The following is a 25,665-nucleotide window of genomic DNA, read 5'->3' on the forward strand; positions in this document are numbered from 1 at the left end:
AGTTTTCATTATTGTACAAGGAAGTAGTGGTAAACAAGTGGACAGATTTGAAATGCTGTTTGCCTAGCATTCAATTAAGAAAGCACTTCTTTTGTTTTTTTTTTAATTTTTATTTATTTATGAGAGAGAGAGAGAGAGAGAGAGAGAGAGAGAGAGAGAGGCAGAGACATAGTCAGAGGGAGAAGCAGGCTCCATGCACCGGGAGCCCGACGTGGGATTCGATCCTGGATCTCCAGGATCACACCCTGGGCCAAAGGCAGGCGCCAAACCACTGAGCCACCCAGGGATCCCACTTCTTTTCTGTTCTGTGTGGTTTGGATGATGATCCTATATCATCATACCCCAAGACTGAGTCCATGACTCAAGCTGAGTTAATCAGAAACCTTCCTGCGGCGTCTCTGGAGTAACCAAAACAAAGTAATTTGACACTGCCTGCATTCTCCCAAGAGGTACGCAGCAAACTGCAGACACAAAGAATAAACATGAAAAGAAGGGCTGAACTGACCTAGAGAAAAAGCCCTGAAGGTATCAAGGCTCTGGAACTAGCCTTGTGGAAGTTGCTCTACACTTGGATTTCTTAGTTTTGAAGGCTAATAAATTCTTTTGCTTAAACTAACGTAAAGTCTTAAATTTTTGTCAACTGCAATAGAGTCCTAATGCTACACCAGGAATTTGGAATTTATTTTGAGGGAAAAGGTAGAGGTGTAATATATTTAGGTGTGCATTTTTTTTTCGAAGATTTTATTTATTCATGAGAGACACACAGAAAGAGGCAGAGACACAGGCAAAGGAAGAAACAGGCTCCATGCAGGAAGCCCAACGCAGGACTTTATCCTGGGTCTCCAGGTTCACACCCTGGGCCAAAGGCGGCGCTAAACCGCTGAGCCACCCGGGCTGCCCATAGGTGTACATTTTAAACAGACCCTAGTGTGGAAAACAAGGAAGGGGTCAAATTAGAGGCAGGAAGACCACTGTGACATTACTGCAGGCATCTAAGTGAACCTCACTAAACTCTAAAAACCTGAAGTAGTGGGATAATTAAACAGATACGGTAAATATTAAGAAAATAAGCTTGCTTAGAAATTGGTGACTGGTTGGATCTGGAAGGAGAGAGGAGTTTAAAAGCAATACCATGCTTCAGAGTTGAGATTTCAGATCATGAAGACGGAGTAGAAAATAGAGGAAGGGGGTACCTGGTTGGTTCGTACCTGATAGAGCATGCCAACTTTTGATCTCAGGGTCATGAGGTCAAGTGCCATGTTGTGTGTTAAGCTTGAGAGAGAAGAGAGAAAAGAACAGAAAAAAGGAGGAACAGGAGTGGGTAGATTGCAGAAAGAGGAATAAACGCATATCTGATCACATTTTGACTGAGGAGCTGTGGAGGTCAGCTAAGTGAAAATGTTCATTATACAGGTAGAAACTCAGCTGTGGACTGGAGATATGATAATCCTAACTCCCACATGGTAAATTGATTAATCTTTTTAAGATTTTATTTATTTATTCATGAGAGACACAGACATAGGCAGAGGGAGAAGTAGGCTCCTCAAGGAGAGCCCGATATGGGACTTGATCCCAGGACCCCGGATCACGACCTGAGCCAAAGGCAGATGCTCAACCACTGAGCCACCCAGGCATCTCTAAACTGATTAATCTTAAAAAAGAGGTAGTTTCCATAACTGAGAGTTCTAAAACAAATGTTTAATTTCAAGTATGTCATAATGCAGTTTTTAAAATTTTTTTTAAAAAACTTTTTTTTTTAAGATTTTATTTATTTATTCATGATAGACAGAGAGAGGCAGAGACACAGGCAGAGGGAGAAGCAGGCTCCATGCAGGGAGCCCGATGTGGGACTCGATCCCGGGTCTCCAGGATCATGCCCCGGGCCGAAGGCAGGTGTTAAACCGCTGAGCCACCCAGGGATCCTGATAATGCAGTTTAGAAATGATGCTTATTTGCAATGAAAAAAGTAAAAATAACAGTATTGTTAAATGACTTTAATATCTGGAGTATAGAACAAAACTGAATAAAAGTAAATTACATTAGTTTTTACAAATTTTTGAATTTAAAAAAGTATTATTATTTAGTTTTAATCTTCTTATGAGGAATATTTGTTTCTTAGGGAAATGAAAGTTTGAAAGTTTAAATGATTTAACTCAAGAATGAGAAGACTCAAAAATATCCTGGAAAAAAGTTTTATTATTAAGAGAATTTAAATGAAGAAACTGATAGGAAGTGAAAGAAAATTACGTGCCCTTTCAAGACCTTTACATTCAATATTCCAGTTCTTCATTTTCTTGATACAACTGTATCACTATCATAATTTTTCCTCTCGTGAATAAGAGGAAAAAAGAGGTGGGAAGTATCCTGAGGAAGAGAATGAGCAATCTGTGAATCCTGAGACTGAAATGAACTACAAAACATAAATGTGGAGGAAATCCGTGTGATTAGCAGAGAAATGTTCAATGAACAAGTCGCTAGTAAGTCACATATGTTATAACTAAAAAATGCTGAACATAGATCACATGCATTTCAGGGTCAATATATCATACCTTGCGAAGTTACTCAAATAGATTTTTCTTTTTTCCTGACCATTTTTCTATATGAAAATGATCTACCTAAAACAAATATGTCACAATTAAGATCTTCAGTGACTCATCACTGCCTATAATGAATGTACTGTTTCATAAATAATTTTCAACTTATTTGTTGCCTATATATGTTTAATAGTCACTATAAAGAAACAATGTGTTAATGTGTTGAATAACACCAAGTACAAGATAATACAGTGGACAAATGTGCTAGAAGAATGCTACTCCAAGCTTGAGCCTCTGACCACCAGCATAAGCATCATATTAGAGGTGAACATCTGTTTTAGTAGGTTATCCATGTGATTCTTATGAATTACGTTTTAGAAACACAGTTATAGAGAGCTAAAAAGGAGGGGACCTAATTTCTCTTAAGAGTCTCATTCTCCCAAAGGTATGGAAAACATGTGCTGTGCAGTAGGAACTGTTAAACCCTCTCAAAAGTGCTCTGTGATAAAAGGAACAGGGTTCAGATTTCTGACTCCTAAGGACCATTTAGCTGTGCTAGCTTACGGTGCTTTTGAAAGATGTAGCTTCAATATTATGAGTTGTGGATATTTAACATATATATTAACATGTTTGTGTGTAAATGGGCTTAAAAAATATATGTATGTATATATATAGCAGAACTGGAGCCACGCTAAATAACATTTAAGCAAGACTTTCGTTTTAAGTAGACGTAACAGAATTTTATGTTCATAAAAGTAACAATGCATAACATATTCATTTCACATACTCTAAAAAACAACACTTAAGAACAAAAAGTTGAAAAATATGGGAGGTAGTGGTACCTAACGAGTGACATTTTGACAGTCTATTAAATACTATGATTCAGAAGTTTATGGGAAAAAGGAAGCTAACTTCTAAGAGAATAAATATGAAAAGGTCAACCCATGATCTTGAGAAAAAAAGAAGGGAAGGAAAACAATTTTCAAAATGTACTTTTATAAAAATCATTAGGCATGCTTCAGTGACAATAAGCAGAAGGTAATTACTCTTGTTCGCATAAAAAATGAAAGGAAAGAAGTCCATGTTCTAGTTTTTTTGTTAGTCCTGGTCATTCCCACTCTGTTCTCCTTCATTGTTGCTGCCATGACTTTGGGGAACTTGGTTTAGTTATTCCAACTTGTTGAAGACTAAAAACTACATTACTAACAATTTTGCTTTATATATTGTGTCTTGGACAAAATTCATTTGTTGTGGTTATTGACTGGGCGGAGGAAGAATCAAATGGAGCAAATTCCCAGATAATGCTTATAAAGCTGGTTTGGTGCACACACTTTGAGAACCCCTGCTTTAATGCAGTCATGAGTCACAAGGACTGGTAGGTAGGCACTAAAATAAAACAGTACCTCCCTGTGTAGGTATTTAGGACATAGAACATTAGTTACACATTTGCCACCTGCTCAAAAAACAGCCAAATATGTATTAATCTTTAAGAATTACAACTGACAAAATTAGTAGTAGGAAGAAATTTCTTTCCAAAGATGAACCCAAAACCTAAATAATTTTTAAAAAGAGACGGTGTTTATTTGCTTACATTAGGATTGTTATATAGTCCAGTATTATGTGACCTACTCAAATAGCCTATTTAGGTTTTGATATCAATATTGTTGGACTAACTTGGAAATGAATAGTGTAAATTCAAAATTCTGCCTTCATTAAGTTAAAAATAAGAATTTCTAAATACGTTTTATATTTGTGCTAAGATCATAAGTAATCTTATGTTATTTTTTAATCTGATTACTAAAAAACAAAATAGTAATAAAAAATTCATCTGGCAAATGTACTGTATTAAAAACATATTTCTATTAAAATTGTTCATAAATTCTCAGATTTAGAGCACCTGATATCCGGACCCAGCTGAGCTTTTATTTTACAGATCAAAATGTACGGACAATACATTACAATAATTAATGAAGCCGTTCTAGTTTAGCCTGAAGAGATTTAAAGTTTCCAGTGATGGCTTGTACCGCGACTGAAGAGCTCATAGACTGAAGCTCAACCAGATAACCACAAATGGCATCCAGGCACAAATTTGTAAATCTTCTCCTGCAAAGGAAGAGATACCTGATCAACTACAAATACATTTAGAAACATTTCCTACTTTAAGACTTTTCTCCAATTTCTGCTAACCTTAGTAAAGTCCCACAGAGAGAAAGGATCATATGATTAAGTAAATGGTAAATAAATGAAAACAGACAAGAAATCCACAGAATAGGTGAATTATCACATGACCATCGTGTTCCTTTGGAAATTATAATGGGAAGGGAGGCAGTAAGAATGACTCCTTAAATTAATATTTATATTCTTTTGGTCTTTTCAAACAAATATACCTTGAAATCAGGCCAATAATCTCACAAAGACATAACTGAATTGTCTAGATCACTAACTCAAAGGAAAAGGAGTTTAGAAGTAACTCACAAGTTATATCATTTTACCTACAGAAAGGATTCTAAGGGTTTTCAATGGGTTGAAAAATGGAAAAAACTCTAACCTTTCATACACGCTGATACTCAAATAGTTAATCTCCATATCTTCCCGCATTCTAGCTTTGGTGCCTAGATGCTTATTAGAAACATCTGAATGCTTTTACTATACTACAAAATCTAATTCATAGTTACCTCTCACAATTTAAAACTTGGCTAGGATTCTCAACATATCTTGCCAATAGCACATGTATACAATCCAAAAGGTGCAGGGGCTTCTTCATTCTGTTCCAGAATGGATCCTATAAAGAAAATACGTATCATGAATTGTAAAGTAAAATATGTCAACCGATTTTTCAACTGTTTATGTTATTAAACCAGTCACCAGAGTACCAAGCAAAATTTCCCGATATTAAAATTAGCATTTAACACAGGAGCACTGTGACCCCGGGCGCACTGACAGCTCTCACTATTCTGTGAGGGCTTCCTGCACAGCATGGGGTGTGGGATGCCCTGTTTAGGGAGGAGAGAGTGGAATGGTGCTATTTTCCCCCTTGTCACCAGCACAGTGGCCCCCAGGAGAGGTGGGTGCTGCTTACATCAAATTCCACCCCCTTGTGCTTGGGAAGTGCTTATTTACTGAGACAAGTTTGATTCTGAGATAGTGTGACAGGCTTCGCTCCCAGAAGACCAGCAGAGGAAGCATCCCACATGCACCAAACCTAATGCTTATAGAACACTTCAAAGAGTCACCTATAGTACTGGTGGGACTAGGAACAGGCTTTACTTTTTTTTTTCCTTTGGAATCAGGCTTATAGTTTTTTCTTTGCTTGTTAGTTTGTTTATCCATTTCCTTTTTCTCTTTTTTGGGGGTTCAGGCTTTTTTTCCTTTCTCCCCCTCCCTTTTTCTTTTGATTATCTGTTTGGTTTTTTGGGGTCCTTTTCTGTTTTGGATCAGGCTTTTTCTTTTTTTTCTAGGCTTATTTTTTTTTTTTTTTGTGTGTGTGTGACTATCATAAATAAATAAAAAATTAAAAAAAAAAAGAAAGGGAAAGAGAGAGGGGGGCAGAAGGCAAGGGAGAGAGAGAGAAAGTTGTTTTTTTTTTTTTGAATATTTTTATTTACTTGAGAGAGAGAGAGAGAGGCAGAGACACAAGCAGAGGGAGAAGCAGGCCACATGCAGGAAGCCCAATGTGGGACTTGATTCCAGAACTCTGGGATCATGCCCTGAGCCAAAGGCAAACGCTCAACCATTGAGCTACCCAGGCATCCCGGGAGAGAGAAAAATCTTAAATCTTAACATCTCCATGCTTGAGCATGGAGCCCAGTGCAGGACTCAATCTCATGACTGTGAGATCATGATCTGAGCCAAATTTAAGAGTCAAATGCTTATCTGACTGAGCCAACCAGATCTCCTTGACTCCATTTTATTTTTATTTATTTATTTAAAAAAAAAAACATTTTATTTATTTATTCATGAGAAACAGAGAGGGAGAGAGAGAGGCAGAGGCAGAGGGAGAAGCAGGCTTCATGCAGGGAGCCTGATGTGGGATTCGATCCCAGGACTCCAGGTTCATGGCCTGGGCCACAGGCAGGCACTAAACCGCTGAGCCACCCAGAGATCCCCTTGACTCCTTTTTTTTTTTTAAATTTTTTTTAATTTTTTATTTATTTATGATAGTCACAGAGAGAGAGAGAGAGAGAGAGAGAGAGAGAGAGAGAGGCAGAGACACAGGCAGAGGGAGAAGCAGGCTCCATGCACTGGGAGCCCGATGTGGGATTCGATCCCGGGTCTCCAGGATCGCGCCCTGGGCCAAAGGCAGGCGCCAAACTGCTGCGCCACCCAGGGATCCCTTGACTCCTTTTTTTTTTTTTTTTTTTTTTTAAATTTTTATTTATTTATGATAGTCACACAGATAGAGAGAGAGAGAGGCAGAGACATAGGCAGATGGAGAAGCAGGCTCCATGCACTGGGAGCCCGACGTGGGATTCGATCCCGGGCCTCCAGGATCGTGCCCCGGGCCAAAGGCAGGCGCTAAACCACTGCGCCACCCAGGGATCCCCCTTGACTCCTTTTTAATATAGAATGTTGTAACAACAAGCTTTCAAAACACGCAAAAGATAGAAAAAAAAATTAGAACAACAGCCATTAGGACTACTAGCTGGGCTTGGAAAAAAGCATAGAAGACATCAGAGAAACCCTTGCTACGGAGATAAAAGGCCTAAAAACTAGTCAGGCTGAAATATAAAATGCTGTAACTGAGATGCAAAACCAATGGGATATAATGACAATGAGGAGTGAAGAAGCAGAGAAGAGAATAGGTGATACAGAAGATAAAATACGGAAAATAATGAAGCTGAAAAGAAGAGGGAAAGAAAACTATTAGATCATGAAGGTAGACTTAGGAAACTCAGTAACTCCATAAAGCGAACTAATATCCTTATCACAGGAGTCCCAGAAGAAGAGTGGGAAAAGGGGGTAGAAGGTCTATTTGAACAAATTATAGGTGAGAACATCCCTATCTGGAGAAGGAAACAGGCATTCAACCCCAAGAGGCACAGAGAATTCCCATCAAAATCAACAAAAACAGGTCAAAACCACAATATACCATTGTTAAACTTGCAGAATACAAAGGTAAAAAGAAAATTCTGGAAGCAGGTAGGGACAAAAGGTCCTTAATCTACAAGGGTAGACACACAGGTTAGTAGCAGACCTGTCCACTGAAACCTGGCAGGCAGAAAGAAGTAGCATGATAGATTTAAAGTGCTGAATGGGAAAACTAGGTAGCCAAGAATACTCTATCCAGTAAGGCTGTCATTCAGAATAGGAGAGAAAGTTTCCAAGACAACAAAAAACTAAAGGAGTTTGTGAATAATAAATCAGCCCTGCAAGAAACATTAAAGGCTTCTCTGCTCAGCAGGGAGTCTGCTTCTCCCTCTCCCTACCATTCAGCCTGCTTGGTTCTCTCCTTCCCGTCTCTGTCAAATAAATAAAATCTTAAAAAAAAGAACCATATGAGACTCTCAATACATGCAGAAATACCATCTGACAAAATACAGCATCTTTTCTTGATAAAAACCTTCAAGAAATCAACATAAAGACCATATTTGAAAGACTCACAGCTATTATCATCCTCAATGGGGAAAAAACAGAGCTTTTCCTCTATAGTCAGGAACAAGACATGTCCACTCTCACCCGTTGTTCAGTATAGAACTGAAGCCCTAGCTTCAGTAATCAGACAAAAGGAAATAAAAAGCATCTGATCAGCAAAGAAGTTGTCAAATTTTCACTATTCATAGACAACATGATACTCTATGTAGAAAACCTGAAAGAGTCCACCAAAAAATTGCTAGAACTGATAGAGGAATTCGGCAAAGTTGCAGGATATAACAAGTTTGTTACATTTCTACATACCAATAATGAAGCAGCAGAAAGAGAAATCAAGGAATCGATCCCATTTACAACTGCACCAAAAACTATAAGATACCTAGGAACAAATCTAACCAAAGAGGTAAAAGATCTGTACTGAGGACTATAGAACTCTTATGAAAAAAATTGAATGACACTAAGAAATGGAAAAACAGGGATGCCTGGGTGGCTCAGTGGTTGAGCATCTGCTTTTGGCTCAGGGCATGATCCTGGGTACAGGGATCGAGTCCCATATCGGGTTCCCTGTGAGGAGCCTGCTTCTCCCTCTATGTGTCTGTCTCTCTCATGAAAAAATAAATAAAATCTTAAAAAAAAAAAAAAAAAGGAAAAGAAATGGAAAAACAGCCCATGCTTATGGAATGGAAGAACAAATATTGTTAAAACACCTATATTACCCAATCTACACATTCAATGCAATCCCTATCAAAATAACATCAGCATTTTTCACAGGGCTAGAACAAATAATCCAAAAATAGGTGTGGAACCAGAAAAGACCTCAAATAGCCAAAGTAATGTTGAAAAAGGACCAAAGCTGGAGGCATCACAATTCCAGACTTCAAGCTGTATTACAAAGCTATAATCACGAAGACAGTATGGTATTGACACAAAAACAGTACGACAAAATAGAATGCCCCAAAATGGACCCACAACTATATAGTCAACTAATCGTCAACAAAGCAGAAAAAAAATATCCAATATGAAAAAAGTCTCTTCAACAAATGTTATTGGGAAAACAACAGCTACATGCAGAAGAATGAAACTGGACCATTTTCTTACACAGTACATAAAATTAAATTCAAAATGGTTTAAAGGCTGAAATGAGAGACAGGAATCTGTAAGAATCCTAAAAGGGAACACAAGCAGCAACCTCTTTGACCTTGGCTAAAGCAACTTTTTTTTTTTTTTTCCTGAAGCAACTTCTTACTAGACATTGTCTTTAGAGGCAAGGGAAAAAGCAAAAATGAACTATTGGGATTTCATCAAGATAAAAAGCCTCTGCACAGGAAAGGAAGCAGTCAACAAAACTAAAAGGTAACCTACTGAATGGAAGAAAATATTTGCAAATGATACATTGATAAAGGGTTAGTATCCAAAATGTATAAAACACTTATCAAAAAACACTCAAAACCAAATAATCCAGTTAAGAAATGGGCAAAAGAGATGAACAGACATTTCTCCAAAGAAGACATATGGTTAACAGACACATGAAAAAAAAAGGCTCAACATCACTCAGTATCCGCAAAATACAAATCAAAACCACAATGAGATACCATGTCAAGAGGAAACACAGGTTCCTGAACAGGAAAATTACATGCTCTACAAAGTGGATTACTTTTCCTAAATAACATCACAAAGCAGTTTTCAATGATGTTCAAATATTAACCATGACCAGATAATAATTTAGTAACCGCATAATATTAAAAGCTTAATTCTAGTTCTGGCTTTACCAGTACTAGCCATGTAACTTGAGCAGGTTATTTATTCAAAATCTCTGCCCCTGTTAGATGCTCACCTCCTATTTGTAGGCTCATTTTGAGGCTTAAATGAGATATCTAAGCGTCTTACAAAACAATGCATAAATGTATTGATGGTATTACCATGAAGACATGATGTAAGTCAGAAGGTTTCATTTGGATCTTTTAATTTAGGATTAAAATTATAGAACATATAGTCTGAGGAGGTTTGATATGGTGAGAAAGATTGTTTTGTAAATTGAGGTAGAACTGACAAACAACATTGTATGTTTCAGCTGTACAACATAATAATTTGTCATTTGTATACACTGGGAAATGATCACCATACTAAATCTAGTTACCATGCCTCACCATCATAGTTACAAAGTTTTTTTCTTATAATAAGGAAGATCACTGATATTTTAGATGAAGTTATAGGGAACAAATACATTTTTATTTTGTTCTTGTAACACAAATGGTGATTCTTGATATAATGGAGTTAGGCTATCCACCAAGGGGAAAGCAAATACGTTTACTAATACTAAGAAATATTTAATTTTTATCATAATATACAGCAAAGCAACTCACCAATTTTAAAAGTCTAAAGTATAATAATTTCTTATATTCACAATGAAGCAAATTTCTGATGTAATTTTATCAGATGACAAGATACTTATACATTCAAAATATTCTCCTTTAATCTAGAAAAAGTTTGTTAACTTTAGTTTATTTCATATTTCCCTTACCCGTGACTTGAACAAGTGATCATATACTTCCAGTAGTCTAGGTAATGGCACTCCAATTTCATTCATTGTCTGTATTACGAAACCTACATCCCAGTTCAAAGTACAAACTTGCTGCTCTAAAAACTGCACAATAAAATCTGGAGAAGGAAAAAATGTCAGAAATCAGAAGTGTTAACTCTTCCCCTCCCTGATAAAATAGCCATATTACATTGGGTAATTTTAGGGTATACAATATAATGTGATACAAATATATATTAGTGACATGCTTTTACTACTCCAGTAAGATTACTTAACATATCCTTCACCTCACATAATTACTCTTTTTTTTTTGTTATACAATTGTTAACTCTTGGGGCACCTGGGTGCTCAGTCAGTTAAGCAGCTACCTTCAGCTCAGGTCAGGATCTCAAGACCCACATCTCTGCTCAGTGGGGAGACTGCTTCTCCCTCCCTCTGCTCATGCTCACTCTTTTTCTCTCTTCCTCTCAAATAATCTTAAAAAAAAAAAAAAAAAAAAAAGTTAACTCCTGATACTAAAAAGTAGGCCTTATTCATAAATTAGCAGTTTCTAAAGAAAAATCTTTTGAAAAATCTTTTTTTTAATTTTTATTTATGATAGTCATAGAGAGAGAGAGAGAGAGGCAGAGACACAGGCAGAGGGAGAAGCAGGCTCCATGCACCGGGAGCCCGATGTGGGACTCGATCCCGGGTCTCCAGGATTGCGCCCTAGGCCAAAGGCAGGCGCCAAACCGCTGTGCCACCCAGGGATCCCTAAAGAAAAATCTTTTGAAAACCAATTAAAAAAAATTTTAAGCTTTTTTTTTTTAAAGATTTTATTTATTTATTCATGAGAGACAGACAGAGAGAGAGAGAGAGAGAGAGAGAGAGAGAGAGAGAGGCAGGCAGAGACCAGGGAGAGGGAGAAGCAGGTTCCTTACAGGGAGCCTGATGTGGAACTCGATCCCCAGACCTGGGATCATGCCCTGAGCCAAAGTCAGACGCTCAACCACTGAGCCCCCCAGACGTACCCCCCCCATTTTTTTAAATATCTAAGTTCTATATCAGAATAGGCAAATATAGAGATATAAAGTAGATTGTGATTGCCTAGGTCATGAGTGGGAAGGAATAGGGAGTGACTGCTAATAGGTATGTGGTTTCTTTCTGGGGTGATGAAAATGGTCTAAATTTAACTGTGGTGACTGTTGCACAACTATGAATATGCTATAAATTTAAAGCAGTTAGGGAAAAAACTATATTTTGGTGAATTTGGAAAAATATAGAAAGGTACAAGAAATAGAGCCCATTTACAATCCCGCTATTGGAGAAGATCCACTGATATTTAAGTATCTTGATGTACTCTCAATTTAACAGTTTTTCAGAAAAGAAGGGCTACTACATCCAGATTTTAGAAATATGAAATGTATTTTTTAAAGTGCCTCATCCCCTCAGATATATAAGTTATTTATTCTGATGGTTCTAATTTTGGGCCCATTCTCACTTTTTACTATCTGTCATATCATAAACAAGATTGTAACAGTAACAATCACATTCATATTTATGATACTCAAAATCTGAGACTGACCAATGTGAATACCCATGGGCAAGAGGAATCACTGTCAGTGTCACTAACTAAACCTGCATCTCCCCTAGATCTACCATAAAAAAATTTTGTATAAGTAATCAAAATTCTAAAAACTCTAAACTTGTTCTAGTTTGAAGCCTGTTGGAGCTTGTTTGCCCTTGAAAGATGGACAAAGAAAAAAGAAAAAAAGACCTCTACCCTAAACTTTATTGTGCTCAAAAATTTAAAATCTAAGCCAAAGCAGAAACACTGTCAAAAGAAATTAAGTATGTCCTTTTGTTACATGTTTATTTTCTCTTTATTTTTCTCGATGAAATAGCATGGCAGGTTTAAACACCATACTTACAAGAAAAAAGGGTATGACTGTAATGGCTTTATTTCTTGACACTTCCAGGAATTAAGTTCTAAATCAGGGATGGGGTATAAACAAGTCTCTATCCTCATTAAATAAGCAAACAAACAAATGATTTAATGGAATGTGTTTTTTCTTGAGCATTTTCTTGGTTCTCAACATTTTTCAAAGACCCTATGTGGTTAACATCTTACTTTACAGATGTATTTAGGTTGATTTATTTTTTTTTAAAGTAGGCTTCAAGCCCAGCATGGAACCTGTGGGTCTTGAACGCATGACCCTGAGATCAAGGCCTGAGCTGAGGTTGAGAGTTGGACACTTAATCAACTGAGCCATTCAGGCACCCTGATAATATTGTTTTACAACTGAAGAAAACATTATACATTGGCAAATGGCTAATAATTAGAGTCATATGCATAACAATTATAGTAGTATAATTGATTAAGGAGTTTAAAAAATTGCATTTTTAACACTATTATTCACTATTTTAATATTTTTTTAAAGATTTATTTGAGAGAGAGACAGTGTGTGAGGGGAGGGGTAGGGACAAGGTGTGAAGGAGACTCCTTGAGCAGACCTCCTGCTGAGCGGGAAGTGCAATTCAAGTGGGGGTTGATCCCAGAACCCTGAGATCACAACCTGAATCAAAAATAAGAGTTGGGGGATCCCTGGGTGGCGCAGCGGTTTGGCGCCTGCCTTTGGCCCAGGGCGCGATCCTGGAGACCCGGGATCGAATCCCACGTCGGGCTCCCGGTGCATGGAGCCTGCTTCTCCCTCTGCCTGTGTCTCTGCCTCTCTCTCTCTCTCTGTATGACTATCGTAAATAAAAAAAAAAAAAAAAAGAGTTGGCCGCCCAACTGACTGAGCCACCCAGGTGCCCCAACCATTTATTTTAAAGAAAAATAGGTCTTCAATATAATAAGAGCAGTTGAAGTAAGCACAGATTGCTTGTGCAGAAAAACACCAGACATTTTTCTTTCCTCTTTAAACTTGTAGAGGGTTACCAACAGTATAAATCATTATGGTCTGTTAGCACTATCCCCAGACAGATCTATAAACCTGCAAGGTTGGGGAGCCCAGGTGGCTCAGCAGTTTACCGCTGCTTTCAACCTAGGGCGTGATCCTGGAGACCCGGGATCGAGTCCCAGGTCAGGCTTCCTGCATGGAGCCTGCTTCTCCCTTCTGCCTGTCTTTCTCTCTGTGTGCCTCATGAATAAATAATTTATCAAATAATTAAATAACTTAAATAATCTTTAAGAAATAATAAAAATAATAAAAAAACTTGCAAGGTCAAAGATCGTTTCATATCTATCAATAATTTCTGCTATCTCTGGAGGTCTTTCTTTCTGGAGAGGTAGAATTAAACTACTGAGCTGAATAGCAACAAAGAAATAATTCCCCTCTGCAGAACATTATTGTGCCATGTCAATGAAGAAAACCATCAAAAGAAAACAACACAAAACACCCATTTTAGCACTTAAGGCTACTGCTCACCTAAAGGAAAGAAGCGAGGTGTGCCGGCATAAATTTTGCCAAGGAGCACAACCTTGAGACTAAGCGCATGCATTCTATCAGGGGAGCTCAGTGTCACACTTTCATTCAATTCTGCAAGAAAAAGACATGCCATTAGAAACCCAAATTGTCTTTAATGTGAAATGTTTAAGTTGGCTATTTTATTCTGTTTCAATATCCTACAGATAACATTCTAATATGATGAGCAGATCCTGTTTGTTAGTGTCTGAAATACTTCTGTCTTACCAGGACATTGGATATGGAATTTTCAGGAAATTGTCTCAGAATCCCTTAAGAAGTACATTCACAAAATGACACCTTTTTCTCTGAGAGTCCTCTCCAATACAAATTGAGGTCATTCTCTAGGGGACCACCCTCCCCCATACCCGGGTACCTTCTTCCACTTACCCTCTACTTAGGTATATATAATTTTCATGAGCTCTAGATATATGAAAGCCTCTAGCAGCTTCCATTCCTTTACCAAGTCACTAAATAATGTATGCTAATATACCTGTAGGTGAGCACTTACCTTTCTCTATGATATCTTGCCAAAGTGTCTGCACCAATATAGGGTCTGAATAACCAGCACAATGAATTATTGCAAGTTTACACTCTGCAAGTTTAAACGGGTCAGCAAATTCCCCATAAAGCTGTCAGAGAAAATGCCAACATTATACATACAACCAGAGGTCAAAAATCAGAAACAGTGATGCATTCCTTGAAAATTAAAAATGATCAAAGATTTTATCCATAGTTCCTAAAATGCAATATATAAAGATGTGATGACATGCAGCTGGTCATAACTCCAATAGATTTCAACATGCGTGCCCCCCCCTTTTTTTGGTTGGCAGGGAGATACTGCAATAACATGTCTTTTATAATTAATGTTGTCTAAACCAGGGTTTAAAGAATCATGGAAACACAAATCTCAGGCTGCTTAATGGTACTTGGAGAAATGTCAAGAATTATTGAAAAAGGAACTGCTATGAAGAAAGGGAGAAGTTTGGAGAGACAAGAAAAGAAAGTCACTTTTCCAAGACAAGAAGCAAGGCAATAAAATAGATGGCAGGAGTTTTAACTAGGCCCAATGTGAAGCTGATAGATTCTTGATAGAAAATGACCTGGAAAGAGCAAGTTAGTTTTTCCTTAGAGTCAGATACCACAGCAGTGATTTGTCAGCCCAGCAATATGCTCCCCAGGATGGCTTATCTTAATTTTGTGGAGATAGATTAATTTTTCCCATGAAACACAAAGTAGAATGCAGAAGAAGCAAGGAACTTGTACATATTAGGTGACTGCTAGAGGAATTCAACTTGCTTTTTTATTACCTTAGTTATGTCCATTAGCTCAGAATCCAGCTGAGAAATTGCATCCTGTACAGAAGAATGATGGGAATACTGCCTTTGTAGTGTCTCTTGTATTTGAAGTTGGATCCTAGCAACCTAGTTTGGATGAAAAAAAGCAAGTCTTAAGTTCTTGATGATAAATCAACAAGTACTTCAAGGAATGATTCCTAGTATCTGACTTTAAGTTGGTTAAAGTAAAAACAATGTATAAAGTAGTGACTATAGTTTTTTATTTAAGATTTTATTTATCTGAGGGAGAAGAAGCGAAGAGAGAGCACGGGGGGGGGGGGAGGGAGAAGAAGTCACAGGCTCCCCATTGAGCAGGGAGACCAATGTGGGGCTAGATCCCAGGACCTCAGAACCATGACCTGAGCCAAAGGCATATACTTATTAACCAACTGAGCCACTCAGGCGCCTCAGTAGGGACTATAGTTAGTAACACTGTATTGCATATTTGAAAGTTGTAGAAAATAGATCATAAAAGTTCTTATCACAAAAAAGAAACTTTGTAATTATTTATATGGTGATGTTAGACTTATTACGGTGATCATTTTGTTGTACCTAAAAATACTGAATCATTACATTTTGTACCTGAAACTAATAATGTTAATTATACCTCAATTTAAAAAATGTATAAATGAAGACTTCTATCATATCAAACTAGCAGCTCTTCATCACAACATAAAAGATCTCACAGGAAGTATACTGTGGTAGAGAACCTTTGCTATCACTCTAACACTCATCCCTCCTACAAATGTAGCCACACAATGGCTAGATCATATTTTTCAATCTCCTCTGTAGGGAAATATGGCCATAAGACTAAGTTTTCTTCAAAGGAATGTAAGTTGAAGTAAAGTATACACTTCAGGGCTGAGGTCTCTAAGAGAGTGAATGCGCTTCTTACATTTTCTCTTACTGTCTCTGACAGAAGAAAAAGATAAGGCCATAGGGAATGGTAGAAACAGAAAAGAAAACTTGGGTCTTGAAATCAGTCAAGCAGAAGAAAGCCATTGGCCCACTCTGGATATTTGTGAATGAGAAATAAACTTTTGTATTTGGATCATCATATGCTTTTGGGTCTCTTAATTAGGGCAGTTTAGCCTACTCTACTTCATGTATCTACTCAACAGTTTCCAGAATAAATGATAAATGTGATATAATCTCCCTTGTGTTAGAACAGTTGGAAAAAACCTTTAGAAATGCCACAGAGAAAAATTTAATTACAGCAATGTCCTGTGATCCAATAAAAGATTTATGTCCAACTGTGAAACTAAATATATACAGGCAGAAGAGACTAGAATTACTTATACTGACTGCTACCTACCAATGACTTACTAGAGAGAAGAAAGGAAAATGGAATAAATGCAGTAACTACTCAATACAGACAAAGCTTAAGTATCTTTAGCACTTACTTCCATTTTTTCTTCTAATTCATGAAGGAATTCACCATCTGCAGCTATCGATGAAATGGCAGTGGAACTTTTGGCACTAAGAATGGCTCGAGCAATGTACTCTAGTCGCTGCTGAAGTGAAATTTCTGTGCTGGGGGGGGAAAGCCCTTATTTTTATTTATATGAATTCTTAACAATCCAATATACAAATATATTAATTATGACATACTATTCTGTATATACCAAATGAACATAAAGGGCCATTCAAAACTTGAAAAAACTATTAGAGAATTTCTAATAAAAGAGAACTAGAATTTAAGGCAACAGATAAAAAAATACTTAAGTTTACATCCAAAAAAGTAACTTATTTTAAAACTTCAATTCAGTATATTAAAACTTGGATTCTTCTAAAACTAAATTAAGGAAAACATTATCACTCTTTAGAATTCTTTACTTCTCTACCTTAATATGGCCAAAACGATGTGATCCTTCACAAAGCAACTAGAATGACTTCTTAAAATCAGATTACGTCACATGCCCTACTCCTTCAACTTCCTCTCTTTTACCTGGTCCTGTGTTCCCCAGCTCCAACCCCACCAGCTTTCTTTTTTGTACTCTAAACATTAAACTTGAATCTGATACAGTGCCTCTGCAAAGACTATTGTTCCTATGGTTGGACCATCTCCACCATGTTTTGTTTTTTTTTTTAAAGATTTTATTTATTTATTCATGGGGGGGGGGGGAGAGAGGCCCACAGGCAGAGGGAGAAGCAGGTTCCATGCAGGGAGCCTGATGTGAGACTCGAACCCAGGTCTCCAGAACCTGGCCCTAGGCTGAAGGTGGCGTTAAACTGCCGAGCCACCAGGGCTGCCCCCTTCCATGTCTTTAATAGCTGTCTATTCTTATCATTTGAGAATCAATTTTCCTAACAATTTGTCTGAGGCTTTCTCTGACCAATCTTAACGAAAGCAGCTCGCTCTCCCACCAGGCCCTTTCTACTGTATTATCCTATTTTTATTATATTTATAGAATCTGAATTTGTGTCTGTGGTCTATATCCACTAGAATGGGAGCTCCCTGGGAACAAAGATGGTGTTTACATTGTTCACTACTCCTTCCCACATGCCTTGAACATACATCACTGGGGTTCAAAATCTATTTGGTGGCTGGCTGGCTGGCTGGCAGGTGTCAGAAAGCCCCAAGCATGTATCCACCTCCATGGTTACCACCTTCAGTCCTTTCCAATCCCCTATCAGACCTGGTTTTTTGACATTACAAAGAGACTTGGCATTAAAAACAAACACTAATTCATTTAGTTGTTGGCAACCTCTCACAGCAACCAGTATTAAATATAACTTTTGTGTTACTTTGGCAAAGAAGATTCCAAATGAAAATACAGGGTTAAATTAATTATCTGTCCAAGATTGTATTGTTTTTTTTTTGCAATGATAATCTAAAAATTTCAATGCTTTTCTTAATAAGTTTTTTTTTTTAAAGATTTTATTTATTTATTCATGAGAGACACAGAGAGAGAGAGAGAGGCAGAGACACAGGCAGAGGGAGAAGCAGGCTCCATGCAGGGAGCCTGACATGGGACTCGATCCCGGGTCTCCAGGGTCAGGCCCTGGGCTGAAGGTGGCGCTAAACCGCTGAGCCACCCGGGCTGCCCCCTTAATAAGTTTCTAAACAATATTCAATGTATATGCTCAAGACTTTTTCAGTAATTTATTTATTTATTTAAAAGATTTTATTTATTCATGAGAATACACAGAGAGGAGAGAGAGAGAGAGAGAGAGAGAGAGAGAGAGAGAGAGAGAGGCAAAAACACAGGCAGAGGGAGAAGCGGGCTCCATGCAGGGAGCTCGACATGGGACTTGATCCCGGGCCTCCAGGATCATGCCCTGGGCTGAAGGCAGCGCTAAACCACTGAACCACCCGGGCTGCCCTTTTTCAGTAATTTAAACCAATACAAGAGCAGAGTAAATTAGTCTAGAATTAGTAAAACATTTAAAATTATAAAGCTTTTGTCCTTTTAATTAAGAATACTAACTGCTTAGTAGGAAAGAATCTAAAGACATACTTTATTTTTATTTTTTTTAAGATTTTATTTATCCATTCATGAAAGACACAGACACGGAGAGAGGCAGTCTCCTTGTAGGGAGCCCAATGCGGAACTTGACCCCGGATCCCGGGATCACGACCTGAGCCAAAGGCAGGCGCCCAACCACTGAGCCACCCAGGCGTCCCCTAAAGGCATAAAGAAGAGATTTAGAAGATAGTCTGATGGGAGAGTTTTGGGTATTTAGTACCTTCTATACACTATTAAAAAAAAGAGAGAGAAAGAACTATAAACTTAAGGTAAATCTAAGTAAAAGCATAAAAACATACACAACCTAAATGAGGTTTATTTCTGAAATCTGGATGTAACTAGATACAGATCAGTTATCAATCATTATTCATAAGGAGAATTTTACACCATACCTATGCATGTCAGCTAATTTGGACAGGACACGAGCAGCATTACTGAAGCTTCTGTTCTTTTCATAATACCTCCACAGTAAATCCATATAACGAACTTTGTTTTGATCAACTTTGGCCATTCGGACTAGATGTGGCTCCAGAAATGGAGAAGCAATCTGTAAATTATACAGTCACTCAAAAACATTTTCTGGACTATCCAGTTGTTCTTTATGCAGTAACTATAACATTTTAAAGACAAACACAGGTGTGCCTTGCTTCATAAGCAAAATTGTAATCCAACAACAGAGGGCAATTTTTCTCACTACTGATGAATTTTTTTTTTTTAACCAGAGTTGCTATGATAGTTGAATTAGGTTGATTAAACTAATCATAATCCAGTCATGTTTTTTTCAAAGTTATTTTTTTGAGAGAGACAGAGAGAGAGTGAGTGCAAGTGGGGGGTAGGAGGGCTGGAGGAAGAGAAAGAACCCCGAGCAAGTTCCATCTCATGACCTCAACCAAGATCACAACCTAAGATGAAGTCAAGAATTGGACGCTTAACTGACCAAGCCACTCAGGCACCCCTAATTACAAATCTTTTAATAAACTTTGAAAACATAGCTACTGATTCTTAGACTCTGAGCTCAAAGACATCCTTGCCATTATCAAATACCATGCATTCATTTCATACACTGAAGAACACTGAGACTCAGGTTGGTAAAAAGACGTGTGAAATCACATACTGAATTAATGGCAGAGGTAACAAGTTTAGGACTCCTAATTCATAATCCAATGACTTCCACTGCACAATATAAACAACCCATATCAGCTTCACTGCTCACTAGGAAAAGATATTACATTACTTGGCTTGATGTTAATACCTAATAGTAGGTTCAGGATAAGGAAATGAATTTTTTATAAATATGTATATGCTACTTGAAAATACAAATTAACAATATTGGGATAAAAAAATTTTTTTTACCTGCAACAGCTTATCTGCAAGATCAGCTTGTATTAGCCAATTATAAAGGGCAATGCTAAAGAGTTCATCTTTGGATCGTTGAGACAATTTAAGCATTTGTTCAAACTAAAATAAAAAAATAGTAAAGATTAGCAATTAAAGGCTCTCTTGCTGGACATCATAACCATTAGCCTTATAAAATCCTGAAATCAGGAATACTTAAATGCTTATAGTTCTAAGAGCGACCACCTTCCCCAAGTGGAGTTGCCACCACTACCACACAGAACTTCTAAATAATGTATTTTCAGGATAAAAGTATGCTATGTCCCTTACATGATGCCCTGCTTCTTCATTACTCAGCATATTGGGATCAGATGACAATACTGGAGGCCCAGGTTTTTTGGGTACACTGGGAGACTGAGGAGCAGCCTTACTTTGATTTACCAGTTCTTGAAGTGTATCTGTAATACACTTATAACTGTTTAATCTGAAAAAGAATGGAAAAGGAACAAATGCATTAGACAGCAAGTGACTTATCTAATTTAAGTACACAGAATAATTTGAAGACTATTTTGGGGGATAGATTTATGTACACACACATATACTTGGTATTAAAAGCAATATAGGGGCAGCCCCGGTGGCGCAGCGGTTTAGCGCCGCCTGTGGCCCAGGGCGTGATCCTGGAGACCCGGGATCGAGTCCCACGTCGGGCTTCCTGCATGGAGCCTGCTTCTCCCTCTGCCTGTGTCTCTGCCTCTCTCTCTGTGTGTGTCTCTCATGAATAAATAAATAAATAATCTTTAAAAAAAATAAATAAAAGCAATATAAATCGTATACTTTTTCAAGGTTTGAGAAACCTGGTTAACTATAAAAGGGTGAAGTCATAAATATGAATGTATTAATAAAAAATGTGTTTTATATATTTATATATTTCCTTTACAGACGCATTATTTTTTTAAGTCACTACTAACTTGTGGACATTTAAAAACCATCCCTTTAATATAAAATACTAATCTTCACCAAGAAAGGGGGAGAGGATGTGGTTCCAAATAAGTTATCTCATTTAAAATTGACATTAGTAAAGTGTCATGAAAAATATAAAGGCAAATTCAAAAACATTTATAAGTCTTTAAGAATTTCCACCAAACTAAAACTTTATTCCTATATAAGAATTATAATCCTAATTAAGGCCTGTCATAAAACAAGATATTTTAAAGTGAAAGCATAATTCAATTTTATAAGGGGTGAATTTAAAATATTATTTTCCTATTACTACCAATCAAACTTTACACCAAGGCAAGTCTGTATCCATAAAGCTGACAATCTGCTAAGATGACAAAACTTGCCTTTCCTGGAAAGCCTGCAGTCCCACGATGTCTTCTTCTGGTTCTCCATGTTTATAGAAATGAAGCCCAAGACCCTGAGGATCTTTTTTTTCTGCAGCAGTAAGAGAGAGCTCCACTACCCCCTCATAAAAACGGACTAATGAGAAAGAATAGGGACAAAGAGCTAAGACTTATTAAGCTGGATTTGTTTTTCCTTAGCTGGTTTATAAAAATACTGATCAAGGTTTTTATGTCTCTACTGTATACTAGTCACCCTGATGACACTAACATATAAACTATGTCTGGTGAATCTACCGAAGAAAAAGGCACCAACATGTCCAAAAGGCAGCTATTAAATATATTTTCTTCTTCACTGGAAAAACAATTTCAAAGTTAGAATAATAAAAGGGAAGGTTTTCAGTTCCTTGATGGAAAAAAATCTTGGATTCACAACAATACCTGTGCTAACAGTTTTTACTTTTATAATATGTTAGATTTGATTTAAAGTAATTTTAAAGCAAGCAAACAGTATTTTCAAATTAGTCGAAAAAATTTAAAGCATCCAAAAAAATAAATGTAACCCATGAAGCTATCTAATACAGCTAGTAGTTTAATTGGACAAGGACTGAAACTCTTGTGTTAAGAAGTTACATATTTCAGGACAGCCCTGGTGGTTCAGTGGTTTAGCACCACCTTCAGGCAAGGGCGTGATCCTGGAGACCCAGGATCGAGTCCCACATTAGGCTCCTTGCATGGAGCCTGCTTCTCCCTCTGCCTGTGTCTCTGCCTCCCTCTCTCTCATGAATAAATAAAATCTTAAAAAAAAAAGTTACATATCTCAGGAGATAAAAAGAGCATTACAGTTTTTGCAAAGGCTAGTGCACTCATCAAATACTGAAACACAGGGCATGAGATTCCTATGTCATATAATTCGAAACTGAAGTTGAAGGATTTGCTTCTGATAAGAGGCTCTTTCTCACCAGTTTGTTTAATTCACAATCATTTGTTCCTTGAGTTAGGAACAAGATATGAAGAACATTTTGTTTCTCACCTTGTCTATACTGAGCACAGACACTGGAAAGGTCCACTTGATTGCTGATTTTCTGATATTCCTTTAAGGATTCTCTTAACATTCTTTCCTTCTCAATCTTATTTTGAACTTGCCGGGAACGTTGGAGGAGTTCATTTGCCTAGAATTAGAGAAGGCAAGAACTTAAAAAGACATAAAATCCAGCATATAGATGATGTTATCAACATTAAGTTTTGGTCTACATCTCAATTTACATCTGGTTTATTATCATAAAAAATAAAAACTCTACAAACTTACTTCTTCTTAATTTTAGGCAGAAAAATTTTTGGCCAAAAAATCCTAGCTATTCTTAATTCCTCTCACAAACATTTTAAGCAAGATAGCTTTTGACTGGTAAATCTCTTGCCTAGTCAATACATTATTGGTCAGCAGGCAGTCCATGTGATACTGATTTTTTAAATTATTTTCACCTGTAAGAAAGGATCAATAAAAATTGCCCAATTAACTAACTTATAGACAAAGTTTTAGTAATTTTTAATTTCTAAGAAGAAACATTTAAAAAAATATATGGTCTTGAAATACTATCAAGATTCTTTATGAAAACCTTAAATATGCGAGGATTTTAAGAAATGATGTATTCCAACCTCTTTCATCATACAAACAAGGACCCTGGAAGCCAAGAGAGGTTAGGAGACCTATTGAAGAGCCGTCGTGAGTAAAAGACGGTTCCTGATTCCAATTCTATTATGGTTTTCATACCACGAACCCTCCTCCTTTAAGAAATACTGAAATAGCCAATAGAGTATCGTACCTTAGAACAAATTGCATCGTCAGTGCTATACAGAAGTGGGCAGATATCCTGTAAGTGTAAACTAATGCCATCAACAGCAGCGTTATCTCTGATGTAGCAGTTGATAAGAGAAGCAATTAATGCCCCAGTCAATTCCTTGTCCCTGATTACCAGATCTTTAAAGGTGGTGATTTTCAGCTGCTCTTGAAATTCCTAGGAGTATAAGAGAAGAATTCCTAAGAGTATAAGAGAAGTCATTTTTTTCTATCAAAAATATAGGAATATCCTATTTCCACCTATAACATAATTTCTGTAACAATTTAAAATAACCAAAAAATTAATAAACTCATTCAAAGGAGAAAATATACTAACTATATGGACTAACACATTCTTTTTTTTGGACTAACACATTTTTGCAAACTTTCCTAGAATCATACAGAATTGTTAACTCACACTGTGATAGGTCCAAATCTCCCAATTTACAAATGAGAAAAGTAAAATGTAGGCAGATCAAAAATTAGAGCCAGGTCTCATAATTTTAGTCAGAACCAGAAAGAAGGATCACTCAGCTACATTAAAAAATCTTGGGTTGGGCACCTGGGCAACTCAGGTGGCTCACTTGGGTTGGGCATGTGCCTTCGACTCAGGTCATGATCTCAGGGTCCTGGAATGGAGCCTGCATTGGGCTCCCTGCTCAGCAGGGAGTCAGTTTCTCCCTCTCCCTCTGCTCTTCTCCACCCTCCCATGCTTGTGAGCACTCTCTCTCTCTTTTTTTTTAAGATTTTATTTATTTATTTATGACAGACACACAGAGAGAGAGAGAGAGAGAGAGAGAGAGAGAGAGAGAGAGAGAGACACACACAGACAGGCAGAGGGAGAAACAGGCTCCATGCAGGAAGCCGGACGCGGGACTTTATTCTGGGTCTCCAGGATCACACCCTGGGCTAAAGGCGGCGCTAAACCACTGAGCCACCTGGGCTGCCCTCAAAATAAATTTTTAAAAAAATTTAAAAATTAGGGATCCCTGGGTGGCGCAGCGGTTTGGCGCCTGCCTTTGGCCCAGGGCGCGATCCTGGAGACCCAGGATCGAATCCCACATCGGGCTCCCGGTGCATGGAGCCTGCTTCTCCCTCTGCCTATGTCTCTGCGCCTCTCTCTCTCTCTCTCTCTCTGTGACTATCATAAATAAATAAATTAAAAAAAAATAAAAAAAAATAAAAAATTTAAAAATTAGAAAAAATAAAAAAAACCCTTGGGTTTATGGAGCACCTCAGTGGCTCAGTTGATTAATCATCTGACTCTTGATTTCAGCTCAGGTCATGATCTCAGGGTCCTGAGACTGAGACTCCTGTCAAGCTCTGCACTGAGCATGGAGCCAGCTTAAGATTCTCGCTCCCTCTGCTGCTCCTCCCCTCCTGCTTTCTCGCACTCTCAAAAAAAAAAAAAAAAAAAAAAAGAAAAGAAAAAGAAAGAAAGAAAAAAAGAAAGATCTTAGGCTTACATTTACTTTTCCTAAATGTTAAAATTGTATTTAAAGCCTTCTAAAATATGGGGAGAGGGGTACACCTGGGTGGCTCAGTCAGTTAAGCATTTGACTCTTAGCTTAGGTCTTGATTTTAGAGCCCCAGTTTGGGCTCCATGCTGGATACGGAGCCTACTATTATTAAAAAAAAAAAAAAAAAAGTCTTCCAACATGGGATTTTGAACTCATTTTGGACAAATTTGCTTATCAAATGGAGTTCTCAAGTACTAAGGTGATATAGTAAAATACTCTGGGGATTTGAGTATTCTTTTTTCCCCTAAATTTCAGCACAAATCCAATCCATATTCCAATTTTTTTAATATTTGATTTGCATCCCTTGAGCATAAATCCATGAATCTATGATGCAAAGAAGGAAGTTTCAAAGATGCATCACAAAAAAGATGTCTAGCCTAAATATACCTATGTTTACCACCTAATAAAGTAATAATCATGAATCTACCTGGCATGGAAAAGAGCTTTTGTAGTTAAACACTTCACTTGAGTTTTTAAAAGGCAAAGAAAAGTTATGTGCTTAAAACAAAACCACCAACAAAACAACACACTGGACACTACTGGAAAGAATGAGGGAGCTGGCCTCTTAATTTTGAAAATTGGTACTTAAAAGTCAAGAATTTGGGACTCCTCCTGGGTGGTTCAGCGGTTGAGTGCCTGCCTTTGGCAGGGCATGATCTTGGAGTCCCAGGATCAAGTCCCACATCGGGCTCCCTGCATGGAGCCTGCTCCTCTCTCT

The 25,665-nt window shown here is 37.5% G+C and overlaps 1 protein-coding gene across 1 annotated transcript in view; it reads right to left on the reverse strand.

Moving 5' to 3' along the window:
- Positions 1-3,510: 3,510 nt before the first annotated feature.
- NUP155 (nucleoporin 155) overlaps positions 3,511-25,665 on the reverse strand; it is a 66,915-nt gene continuing 44,760 nt past the window's right edge. The window contains exons 23-35 of the mRNA XM_055325689.1: positions 23,414-23,605; positions 22,624-22,762; positions 21,594-21,729; positions 20,581-20,734; positions 20,269-20,373; positions 19,308-19,462; positions 16,849-16,978; positions 15,419-15,532; positions 14,620-14,740; positions 14,073-14,183; positions 10,645-10,781; positions 5,210-5,316; positions 3,511-4,637 (exon numbers count right to left, since the gene is read on the reverse strand). Of these exons, the coding sequence (XP_055181664.1) occupies positions 4,499-4,637; positions 5,210-5,316; positions 10,645-10,781; positions 14,073-14,183; positions 14,620-14,740; positions 15,419-15,532; positions 16,849-16,978; positions 19,308-19,462; positions 20,269-20,373; positions 20,581-20,734; positions 21,594-21,729; positions 22,624-22,762; positions 23,414-23,605 (1,740 nt within the window). The 3' untranslated portion in view covers positions 3,511-4,498. The remainder of the gene's footprint in view (positions 4,638-5,209; positions 5,317-10,644; positions 10,782-14,072; positions 14,184-14,619; positions 14,741-15,418; positions 15,533-16,848; positions 16,979-19,307; positions 19,463-20,268; positions 20,374-20,580; positions 20,735-21,593; positions 21,730-22,623; positions 22,763-23,413; positions 23,606-25,665) is intronic.

The sequence above is a fragment of the Nyctereutes procyonoides genome, unplaced genomic scaffold (assembly GCF_905146905.1).
Source record: "Nyctereutes procyonoides isolate TBG_1078 unplaced genomic scaffold, NYPRO_anot_genome, whole genome shotgun sequence".
Lineage (NCBI taxonomy): Eukaryota > Metazoa > Chordata > Mammalia > Carnivora > Canidae > Nyctereutes > Nyctereutes procyonoides.